Source organism: Centruroides sculpturatus, unplaced genomic scaffold (genome assembly GCF_000671375.1).
Source record: "Centruroides sculpturatus isolate CEXI.00-Female unplaced genomic scaffold, Cexi_2.0 scaffold551, whole genome shotgun sequence".
Taxonomy (NCBI): domain Eukaryota; kingdom Metazoa; phylum Arthropoda; class Arachnida; order Scorpiones; family Buthidae; genus Centruroides; species Centruroides sculpturatus.
In genome coordinates this window covers 305,417-318,254 of record NW_019385025.1, presented here as the reverse complement: position 1 = coordinate 318,254, position 12,838 = coordinate 305,417, and the positions used below count along the sequence as shown (strand labels likewise).

The following is a 12,838-nucleotide window of genomic DNA, read 5'->3' as shown; positions in this document are numbered from 1 at the left end:
TAATCTAAACGGTGAGTATAGATTAATTATTATCTATTGAAAGAAATTTTGTATTTGTTATTAAATTATTATGAAGAAATATTAAATAAATTTTATATAAAATTCTGTTTATCTATCATGATTTAATATTTGAGTAATATACAGAAAGCTACGATGCAGTGTGTATTGTTGATTGTGTTTGTTTTTTTGCCCTTTACAACTTGTTAATTAGTTTTGAAGCTGTATTTGTACACAATTACTTTCGAACAAAAGACTGTTGCGTGAAATATTTTATTACACGTGTTACATGTTACAAATTCCAAGTAAAATGTGCACGTTGTTATCTTTTACTGGTTGTAAGCAATTTTAGATGTATAAAGTTACTTATAATCAAGTATATGCTACGTGCACTTTAAATAACTATTACTTTACTACATGTTCATTACAGAAAATCTGTTTAACAACTTACAAAGTAACATTTGTGAATTAAAAAAATTTATTAAATTACAGAAGAAAACTATAAATAAAAAGTTGCCTTTAGAATTTTCCCATGAATAACAGGGCAAAAAAGCGACTTTTGGTGTCTTCTACGAATAACCAAGAAACGGTTGGCTGAAAAACACATTATTGTAATCAAAGCGATTAAAATCAGATCTCTCATTTTACTAAAAGTGAGTACTTATAGATCTCTCATGCAGCAGTATATCATGGACACAGTTTGCGAACCGGTTAATTGTGTAAACTAGTTATAGGCTCGGTTCACACGTATCACACATACATCCCTTGCCAAGGGTTGTCTTATTAGATGCAGTTAGGTTATTTCTGTTCGAAAAACGCATGAGCCAGCTCATACATTAGGCCTGTTCTAAATGAAACTAGGTCTCCTATTAGGCTAGTAGAAAACAAGTACACAACCTTACATTAAACGGTTTGAATGGTTAAGAATAAAGTTTGTATAAAGGATGATTTAAGACTAATAATAGTTGACTTTTATACACAAGGACATACGTATATACCAATCATTATATACTTTAATATAAAATGACTTAAATATTTTATTGAAATTATTCTGAAATTTTATATGAAGTAATATTTACATTAGCATTTCCAGAAATAAATTAAAATTTCACTTGTAGTTTTATCATACGAATGGCAAAATGCATAAAATCAGTAAACATCTTGGTCTTATGTTTACACTTGTTAACTGGTATAGTCACGTGGAGTTATCTGACTTTTTTCACATGTCTAACAACTAAATACAGTCTGGCTTCCAGTAGAACTGTCTACCAATAAGCATATTCCCATGTATTGCGTTTCTCTCTCTAATCAAAGGAAAAAGTCATATTCCATATAGGAGTTGTCCTCTATGTCTTTCTAATATATATTACGTTTTTATGCAAAAAATTCCCCAATTATTTAACTAATATTAATGAATAGTGTGAAAATTATCTTTATTAAGTTAAGTAACTCTGTACAACTGCACATAATACTTAAATCATAAACTTTTCTAACTTATAATTTATGCTTACGATTAAATGTATCATACATGTATTTATAAATACATTTATATATTATTAGATTACAAGCAGCTATATTGGGAGACAAACGATTGAATCTGTTGAATGAGATGATCGCTGGTATGAGATTAATTAAAATGTACACTTGGGAATTGCCATATGCTGCGTTAATAGAGAAAATCAGAATGTAAGCATAAATATATTTTTCATTAATTAATTTTTTGTTATTTTAATAATTTTAAAAATTTATACACAACTGTTTTTTATATTTGCAGAAAAGAAATGAAAAAAGTCAGAATGTTTATATACATTCGAGGGATATCATTAATATTGGGATATCCTTTATCAAGATTATTTTCTTCTCTTATTTTTTTAGCAATTTTTTTAAGTGGTGGTCGATTAACTGACGAAATTGTGTTTGTCACTATGAATTTCTCGATATACATTTACTTAAGTACTATGGGATTGTTTTCTCTAGCAATTAACATTGTTGCAGAGATTTTTATTTCATTGAAGAGACTTCAGGCGAGTCAGTTTTATGTATCAATGTTATATTACGCCTGTTTGATGTTTTAAAAACTTATTTTATTTTCAAATGTTAGTTAATGAAATTAATATTTGGGCGTATTTATTTAGGACTTTCTTCTACTGCAAGGAAAAGATAATATTTCAGCCAAATCGATGCAGAAAAAACAAAAATTAATGGAAATTAATGGTATTTGGATGGAAAACGTTCAAGCTGCGTGGAATAAAGTAAGAAAATCTTTAATAACTAAAATAACTTCAATATGTTTTTCAATTTCTATTTCTTAATATATAATTTCGAAGATGTAGCAACGATAAAAAAATAAATTAAACTGGATGATTTATAAGTCTTTCAAGACAGCGGCATTAACAAAAGTTTTCTATATAAACGCCTATTTATAATATGTATCAACACATGCAATACACAAGCTTCAAAACAAAATACAAATTAATTGGAAAAATACGAGTTTGCTGTTGCATATACAGTTTTAAATTGTTTGCAATAAAAATCGCGGGTACATCAAAAGACTTCTGAATAACAGGGTACGTGGATATATCAATAAGACTTCCATACAATAGAATGATTCAATTTTTAATAGTTAAATTCAGTTATGTTGAATTGAGTGGCTATTATGCGATGTGATGAAAATTCATTAATCTACATTTATTAAGTATTTTGATTTCACAGTGTATGACCTAAGTGTATGGTACACTCTTTTATGATATCTTATTTGAAAACACAGTATTTGTTATTTTTCTACATAATCGCTTTTCTCTTGCTAATCAATTTTCGCATGCAAGGCTAACAACTTTTATAAGAAATTTTCTATTCAATGATTTCGAAAAGTTTATGATTGCATCCTTTAGTTTACTGATATGTTCGTCTGAAAGATGTTTGACAGTAAAAGGTTTCTTAAAATATCCAAAAATATCACCTGGTAGTACCTCTAACCTGTGGACAGGATTGTCCATTATTTCCAATTCATGCTAATTTTAGCCAATCTAAGTTGTAAAATTCATTATGACTGACATTATCTTGGACAGGTAGCGTATCCTAATGCAAACCCCCGTATAACGCGGTACTTTTATAGCACGGGTTCACTCTATCACGGTTCGGAAATTGGGTAAAACCCTGGTTAAACATAAAATGTAATAAAGGGTGTGTTCTTTTATACCTTTGCGTAATTTTGCGCAAGCATTCTAATTTTTTTCGTGGCTACTTTGAATGATCTTTGAACAAATAATTCATTTAATGGTTAAATTATACAATTGGGACCCTTATTTTGCCTCGAAAAGCTCATTTTAGAATTATAGATTTTTCCACAGGATACTATCGATAGTGCGGGCGCCATCATCTTTTTTTTACCGTCGTTCCTAAATGCCTATAAACAGCGGCGCACACCCGTTGCAGAGCGACCGCTATTAACGAACGCACCTACAAACTGTTACCAGTTGATGATGCTCACGCTGAGATCATCATTTAAAATGAATAATCCTCTGGTAAAATATTTACCTAAATAATAAATAAGTATTTTACCTATGAAAAAAATGAATGATAAATCGGATTTAAATAAAGATTTAAGATGTTTTTTTAAATTTTGGAACCTAACACTTCTTTTCGCATTAGTTTTTTGTTTCGTATAACACGGATTCGCATAACACGGTAATTTTTTGGAACGAAACTCCCGTGTTATACGGGGGTTACCTGTACATATATTTGTGTTTACTTGTTTGTATTAAATATATATTTGATGTTAAATGAAATATTACTGAATAATACGACAGTGTATGTACTTGCGATCATCATAGAGTAAGGGAGTTACACATATGTATATGTGTAACTCCCTTACTCTATGATGATCGCATGATATGTGTATAAGTACTGTACGTATATAAGTACTGTACACTCTATGATATGTGTATAAGTACTGTATATGTTGTAATACTCATTTAGTTTGTAGAAGTTATATCAATATATGCACGTATCCTAGAATCACTTATCAATCGTTCCACGATTTTTCATTTTATACTTGATGTATCTTAACAGGCGTAAATCTTTACGTAAAAAGTCTGGTAAACAAATAGAGCGCCCTTTCATTTTCAGAGAATATGAACTAAATGTCAATCCCTCATAACACTGTCTCTACTTTTGACATGTGGATTTAGAACCACTTGACGGACATTCCAATATTACTCAATTACCTGAATGACCTGCGGTAATTATCAGTCAGCTTCCACGCACGAACACAATAAGAAATGAAAGAATACGGAATCGTGATATTCGTTTCTACTACTGTCCATCTAAAGTAAAGAAAAACTAACCAGATTAAGATTCTTATTCTAGACGATCCAGCTTGAAATGACATATTTAATTACGTGAGAGAAGCATAGAAAGACAGTATTTGTTGTATTTCGGTATAGTTAATGCAAATTGTTTTTAGCTGTAGAACAAATTATAAATTTAGACTAAGAGCTAACTGTCTTTCTTTCTGAATAACCAGAAATGCTTTAGATACCATATGTTATATGTAGGAAAGTAACAAAGAGCTGTAAAGAACATATTAGAGAGCATAGCATTCGGCAGTAAGAGGAATAGAAAAATGGGTAAATTTAGCAACATTAGCAAGCGAAATACACAGAATGCAATCACAGTTTGCTACAAAAACGTCAATCTATAATATGTAAGAAAACAAATGAGTATTCTTTCAATGAACTAATTATTTTCGCACATTATATCATTGTTTTGCCAGTAATATCACTACGTTAGTGAAAAAATTTTTCAGTTCTGACAATTAGTATTACTAAAGAAAGGTAACAAATAAGCTATATCTACATCATCAGGTTCGAGAACAAACTGCACTATACAAAAAATATCTTGTCAATATTTGTTTCTAAACGCAATGTTTTCCATTTACGTACAGATATGTGTATATAGAAGAAAGTAACAAAAAACTTTTCCATAAACTTGGTTATGATTGACGTTCTAAGTGACGTGATTATTTGTGGATAAATATCACAGACCATGCGAAATAGCAGGATACGTAAATACATTGGTTACACAACCTTGTGATATCTTAAATCGCATGATGTCGTATCGAATCTTCATTCGCCTCTTCATACTTCACATCAAATTGACAACATTTCTGTTTGAAAAACGAGAAAATATCAAGGAGGAATCAAACTGCTATAAAATTGTACACAAGTGATAAAAATAATAAAAACAAAGTACTTTTCTTTGAATTGCAGTGACTATATTCAAAAAGCTAAAGGCGATATCTTGCTATTTTGAAAACTCAAACTTAAATCCACCAAATGAAAGATTTCTCAAGGTCGTGAACTTAAGAAATTTATTATTAACAGTCTCTTACTGATATGATTGGTCTTTTCTGACAGTATAAAATTATTCCATGCTGACCTTGTGTAAGAATTCATTTTTAATAGAAGAGTTAGAACTATGCTTCGTTATTCTTCGTAGACTTTTTCCATTGAAAAAGAACTAAACATCTATCGAATGTTGATGATTTGTACCGATATTAAGTAAACTTATTGTTGGCTCATAATCTTATATTAGTCTTTGTTATAGGGGTTAAAAATTACGTGTATTATATGGGTATGATTAAAGAGAACTGTTTGATTCCTTTCAAGAGAGTAAAAATAATCACTTTGAGTATTTTATTATTTATTTTATGATATATAAATATATAGCAAACTCAGCATGTTCGATTTATAGGTAAGAATATTTTGTATTATGATATTTTTACTTTTATTTGTATTTCCAATATTAATGCTGACAAACATTACGAAATTATAGATATCAAGTTTTAAGGACTGTATACCAATATATCTTATTGATATATTTTAAATTTGATTTTGCATTATTTAAAGTTAAGTTTAAAAATTTCAATTTATTGTTTATAAGGAAACCGAACTAACATTAGATGGTATATCGTTACAAGTACAGCCTGGAGAATTATTAACTGTTATCGGCCCTGTTGGATCAGGAAAGGTATAACTCTCGAATTTTTATTTTTGTATTTTCTAATATTAACTTTGTCAATTAAACATTATGAGAATATACATAAAATATAATAAATACATTTATTCGCATTATACTCATTAGACTGGTGATTCGAACTTCTGGTTTCATTTATTCGACTGGCTTTTCAAACTGAATTCTTTGAAGTTCGACTGGATTTTCCCTATTAGAAAGTTATTAAAATTTCTATTACTAAGATTAGAGAATTTGTTTCGATAAACTAAAACACATAATTTAAGAAAACTAACAGAAATAAATGCCCTGAATGATAAGTTAATTAAAACAATGTAATAATACGTATGCTCTGTATAATAAAATGAAAATCGCATTTACTGTTGTTGTAATGATGTCCCAAGTCTTAATTAACATGCTTAATTAACATGCTTAATGACTTGCTAAGCTGTTTTATAAAATCTTTATTTTGAGATTATATCAACAGCCTAAATCTTCTCATTTATCCATAGTAGCAGAAGTTTTTCTAATTCTTCTATTTCTTTCAATGTTCAGGAGATAAACGTTGTCACTTTTTTAACATTTGCAGCTTGTATTGCTACCTTCTCCTTAAGAATAGTGCCCGTTATTGATTCTATCATCGTAACATATTCAGCACATCTGCAAAACATACGGCTTTTATAATAAGTTCGATAAATTCGTTTTACTCTTCAGTAATCGCTATTACAACCATGTTTCGTTGCTTTCACACTCATCGTAACTGCTCATTTAGGTGTATCTGTATATTTATATATATATAACAAAACAAAAAAAAGTAAAAGGAAAACCTTCAAACACATGAGCGTAAAGAAATAGATGCATTCAGAGCGAGAGCAAGATTTACAGACAACTTACCTTTATAATAGATGGTAATTAGACAGTGAGCATCTAACATCTCTGTCCAAATTTCTGACTCCATTGTCGGCCTGGACTAACTATAATGTTTACTTTGGAATGATACTGTTTGTGTCTAAAGGGTAGAAACTCATTTTTATAACAGCCACGAAATGAGTTTAATACGAATTTTATATTAAAAATCGCGAATCGAATGTTTATGAATGCACAATTAATATCGGTGCAAGAAAAATTATGTATTTATTTTCAAACAAAATATGAGAAAGGTTTCAGACCGGTGTTGTGTTGTCCTTTGGCTTTTCAACAATTGCACTATACATTCAGCAATGTTGCACTTAATTTTCTTACAATGATTCAATGTTGTCCAACTTTCACTCTATTTCGATGGCTGAAACAGTCTGACCGAATTTGAAGCTATTGCCAAAGTTGGAGAAATGATGAACTTTGACATGGGTACAAATAAAACTATTTAGGTGGCCCTAATGACACTATATAGGTGGTATTTATTTTTAACGCTGTGTACAGAGATTTTCAAATGTCCACATTTAAGAAAATCTGCTTTAGTACACAAAACTGTAATTAGTTACTTACCGTTACACTGTACTGTACATATATATTCAAATATACATTCAATATATTGAAAAGAGTTAACATATATGATAAAAATATATATTATATATAATGGATATTAAATTATATGCATACATATTGTTATTTTTACATATAAAATTAAAATATACTTTGTAAATATTAACATAATTTTAAACGAAAAATATAATTTATAGCTATATTAGCAATTTAGTAACGAAGGTTAAATATTATAAAAAATTTTTTATTTTAATTTTTTTCATTAGACATCTTTATTGATGTCACTATTAGGTGAAATTCCTGTTATTTCCGGAAAAATATCAGTCAAGGGAAAAATAGCTTATGCTTCACAAGAGGCGTGGATTTTTAATGGCTCCATAAGAGAAAATATCTTATTTGGAGAGGAATATCAAGAAGAGAAATACAGATATATTATACATATAACGGCTCTTGAAAAGGTAATAAAAACTATAATAAATCTACTAAAACTAGTTCGGTTCAATTCTTAATTATTTGAACACGAAATTGGTTGAACCCTGTATTTGAAGCATGAACCTGTTGTAACAATTTATTCGTGTGACGTCTCACAGATGGCAGTTTTTAAATTAATATTCTAAATTTATTCACAGAACATCTGTCTTATTAGATGCAGTTAGGTTATTTCTGTTCGAAAAACGCATGAGCCAGCTCATACATTAGGCCTGTTCTAAATGAAACTAGGTCTCCTATTAGGCTAGTAGAAAACAAGTACACAACCTTACATTAAACGGTTTGAATGGTTAAGAATAAAGTTTGTATAAAGGATGATTTAAGACTAATAATAGTTGACTTTTATACACAAGGACATACGTATATACCAATCATTATATACTTTAATATAAAATGACTTAAATATTTTATTGAAATTATTCTGAAATTTTATATGAAGTAATATTTACATTAGCATTTCCAGAAATAAATTAAAATTTCACTTGTAGTTTTATCATACGAATGGCAAAATGCATAAAATCAGTAAACATCTTGGTCTTATGTTTACACTTGTTAACTGGTATAGTCACGTGGAGTTATCTGACTTTTTTCACATGTCTAACAACTAAATACAGTCTGGCTTCCAGTAGAACTGTCTACCAATAAGCATATTCCCATGTATTGCGTTTCTCTCTCTAATCAAAGGAAAAAGTCATATTCCATATAGGAGTTGTCCTCTATGTCTTTCTAATATATATTACGTTTTTATGCAAAAAATTCCCCAATTATTTAACTAATATTAATGAATAGTGTGAAAATTATCTTTATTAAGTTAAGTAACTCTGTACAACTGCACATAATACTTAAATCATAAACTTTTCTAACTTATAATTTATGCTTACGATTAAATGTATCATACATGTATTTATAAATACATTTATATATTATTAGATTACAAGCAGCTATATTGGGAGACAAACGATTGAATCTGTTGAATGAGATGATCGCTGGTATGAGATTAATTAAAATGTACACTTGGGAATTGCCATATGCTGCGTTAATAGAAAAAATCAGAATGTAAGCATAAATAAATATTTTCATTATTTATTACAATAATTTATATTTAATTTTATTTATATTNTCTTCAAAATTAACGCATTTCTTTCTTTTTTTTTTCAGTTTTAAGAATTTTTTATGTTTAATTAAAAATTCCTTTAAAAACATTCGTGCGGGAAGTGGTTAAGAAATTAATATCAGTACAAAATACAGGAAATATTACGCAGAAAATCAAAGTTTTATGCACACAATTTAACTGAATTTGTTGTTGAATGTGAAAAAGTGGATTTGCTACATTGTACAAACGCTCTATACTTTTTCTTTGTGACTATTTATAATAATGCAAGTGTATTCATATTTTCTGGTTATTTTTATTAAAAAATATAAATACATACAATAATAATTAACCTTAATGGTTTAGCACACTAATTTAATCTTTGTAAAATTAAGAAGAAATATTTTATAAATTACTAATACTAATGTTTTATTTCTATTTCAACTTATTTCAGGAAATAAGTTTATTTCCTAAAAAAGATTTGACACTTGTAGGGGAAAGAGGCGTGATTATGAGTGGTGGGCAGAAAGCAAGAATTAATTTAGCAAGGTAAGTTTAATCGTGTATTGTGTGCAACTTTTACCTCAAATATATGTAAGTTAATCTAAAATATAATGTGACGGTCTATTTCAATTGAGATAAAGTTAGTTACTTCTTTCTTAGTGCGATGATTTACTTGGAAACAATAAAAAGTAGTCAATTTAATCTGTAAGCCAGACTTGTAAAACATCCTGTTTAAGTACATATAATTTAATAAAAAAATGCTTTGACATACACTTTCCATTCATTATTTGTACAGAATGGAATATTTTACATATTTCAGAGCATTATATCTAGATGCAGATATTTTCCTTTTTGATGATCCACTGAGTGCTGTTGATGTTCCAGTAGCAAAAGAGATATTCGAAAAGTAAGTACACAAATTATGTTTTTAAACCTGTAGAAATGTTTATATTTTTAAAAGTTGTATTTTTTTCAGGTGTATATTAGAATATTTGAAAGACAAAATTTGCATTTTAGTTACACATCAAATACAATTTTTAAATTTCGCAACTAAAGTTTTAGTGTTAAACAAGGTGAGTAATATAAATAAATATATTTTTTACTTCTTGGCTCTTATATATAGCAGAGGAAAAGTATGGCAATCGGTCACAAATTGACCCCTCCCCAGACTTTTACAGGTTTTGATGCATGGGACCTTGAAACGTGTAGAAATGGAGAAAAAATTCAAAGATTTTTTGTATGTATAGATGTTAGCGTGTATGTGGGGGCACGATTTTGTTTGCCCTGTTTGAAGCTTAATAACTTTTGTGCTTTTTTTCGAAAATGTTTGAAATTTTGCAAAGCTGTTTGTCTATTATGATTATTTATAACATTAAAGCTTGTTAGTTATACGTCGAAGGAAAGGAGAGATAATAATGGTATTCCAGTAAAGAGAGATTTAATGATTTTATTTTCTATTGGTATCTTCAATTTTTTAAAAATAAAACTCATTCCTACTCTTAAAGTTAAACTTTTTGTCATTTTATAATAACTAAAAATATAAAATAATTTAAAAGTAAAGTATTATAACAGGTGCCACTAACAAATGTTGCAGGGAAGTTAAGCAACTTGTTCCTGCATATTTATTTACGAACAGGAGTATATATTGATAAAAGAACAATTAATTAGTGTGACTGAACATTTTATTGCAATCGCGTCTTAATCTTTTTCTTTCAGATAGTTCTAAATTATATAAATTATTAAAATTTATAACCACTAATTTAGTTAAAATACGGCGACTAATATCTACTTTTAGCAGCAGGATACTTGATTTCTGTGATTTATGCAAATAAGTAGGATAACTCGAAATTACCACCAGAAGGCTTGAAGCAGTTAAATAATGAATAAGGACAGTATGGTGAGAAAAGTTCTTCGTGTTTTAAATGTAAAGTGTCAGAACCTACNATAATAATGGTATTCCAGTAAAGAGAGATTTAATGATTTTATTTTCTATTGGTATCTTCAATTTTTTAAAAATAAAACTCATTCCTACTCTTAAAGTTAAACTTTTTGTCATTTTATAATAACTAAAAATATAAAATAATTTAAAAGTAAAGTATTATAACAGGTGCCACTAACAAATGTTGCAGGGAAGTTAAGCAACTTGTTCCTGCATATTTATTTACGAACAGGAGTATATATTGATAAAAGAACAATTAATTAGTGTGACTGAACATTTTATTGCAATCGCGTCTTAATCTTTTTCTTTCAGATAGTTCTAAATTATATAAATTATTAAAATTTATAACCACTAATTTAGTTAAAATACGGCGACTAATATCTACTTTTAGCAGCAGGATACTTGATTTCTGTGATTTATGCAAATAAGTAGGATAACTCGAAATTACCACCAGAAGGCTTGAAGCAGTTAAATAATGAATAAGGACAGTATGGTGAGAAAAGTTCTTCGTGTTTTAAATGTAAAGTGTCAGAACCTACAATAGAAGGCTGACACTTGATCGTTTTTAACATTGTGACGTCTCTTTTTACTACTTTACCTTTGTTTTTTAAGAAGTTATTCTTAAAAAAAACCATGTTAACTGTTACTTCTGGTGCTGTATAAAAAAAGGATTGTGATAGACTCGAAAATTTTAATATTTTTGTAAATAGTCGAAAACTTCAATTGAACATACTTGATATTAAATATTAAATTACCGGAGTTATAGTGCAAGTATTTAGGCTATCGTTTGGTGATTAGTGTTATCAAATTCCTCAAGAAAACGTACTTTGAAATTTGGAATTTTGTTCCAGTTAAATCGGCCAGTGACTCTTTGTCAATATTAGACTATAAATAGAGAGAAGAATGAAATGTATACAGAGATTATAAAATTTCAATCCATTTCTATGAAAATAGAAACAAAATCATATGTATTGAAGCCTTCTGAAACATTCTGATCTAGTCCAGGCCGCCTGAACAAGTACTTCGAGTGCTTGCAGCTAGTATAGGAAACCTAAAGAAACTAAAAAAATTGATGGAACATATCATAGACTTCTTTGTCTATAAGTCTGGCTGACACGCTTGGCTGGGCCCCCTCTTCTTGTAGGGAAGGGGACCCCACTGTCCGATAGAATCGTTGTTGAGCAAAGTGAGCTGAAGGTTTAGTCTTGTGGACCATAGTGCAGTACAGGCTGCACATTACAAAAGTTATGCCAGGTTAGAGGGCTGGGCCTGGGTGCGGATGGGAGCCCGAAAGATGCGCCATATGACCAAGCTATGTCGTTCCTGTCTACCATGTCAAGTATCAGACCAAGCCGATGAACAAGGCTTAGTCTCTTTAACCCTGTAGTGCCAATAGGTGGGGCAGGGAAAGTGTTCCTTATGAGGCTTAGGATGGTACTCATGCCGTGCGGATCACGCATTGCAACGCTTCACCTCGACAAATTATCGTCATGCAGCTATAGGATAAGGCCTTTTTTCCCCAGACATTAACTGATGGTATTAAACTCTCTGATGTCTCTAAGGAATTTTCTATGCTTCTTCAAATGTTAGGCTCCCGCGAACCACTGATAGCATCGCTGATAGCACTTAGAGCCCGAGCTGGTTGCTGATTTTTCCACCCTTAAACTGGGTATCACATAACTTGAGCTGTATGCGAATTTAATCACTTGCATATCTTTTTAACCATTTCCGGTCTTGCAGTTACCTTTAAGTTACGCATATTCCTTCGTATTGTTGCTATTTCACATTTAAACAGTTTACATTTATGTATAGATGTAGTGTATGTA

General features: G+C 29.6%; 1 protein-coding gene across 1 annotated transcript in view; it reads left to right on the top strand.

Annotated features, from left to right (window-relative positions):
* The window catches only part of LOC111633592 (multidrug resistance-associated protein 4-like), a 49,446-nt gene that overhangs the window by 21,846 nt on the left and 14,762 nt on the right, over positions 1–12,838 (top strand). The window contains exons 8-15 of the mRNA XM_023378199.1: positions 1,558–1,683; positions 1,772–2,021; positions 2,133–2,249; positions 5,941–6,027; positions 7,758–7,949; positions 9,525–9,619; positions 9,894–9,980; positions 10,050–10,146. Of these exons, the coding sequence (XP_023233967.1) occupies positions 1,558–1,683; positions 1,772–2,021; positions 2,133–2,249; positions 5,941–6,027; positions 7,758–7,949; positions 9,525–9,619; positions 9,894–9,980; positions 10,050–10,146 (1,051 nt within the window). The remainder of the gene's footprint in view (positions 1–1,557; positions 1,684–1,771; positions 2,022–2,132; positions 2,250–5,940; positions 6,028–7,757; positions 7,950–9,524; positions 9,620–9,893; positions 9,981–10,049; positions 10,147–12,838) is intronic.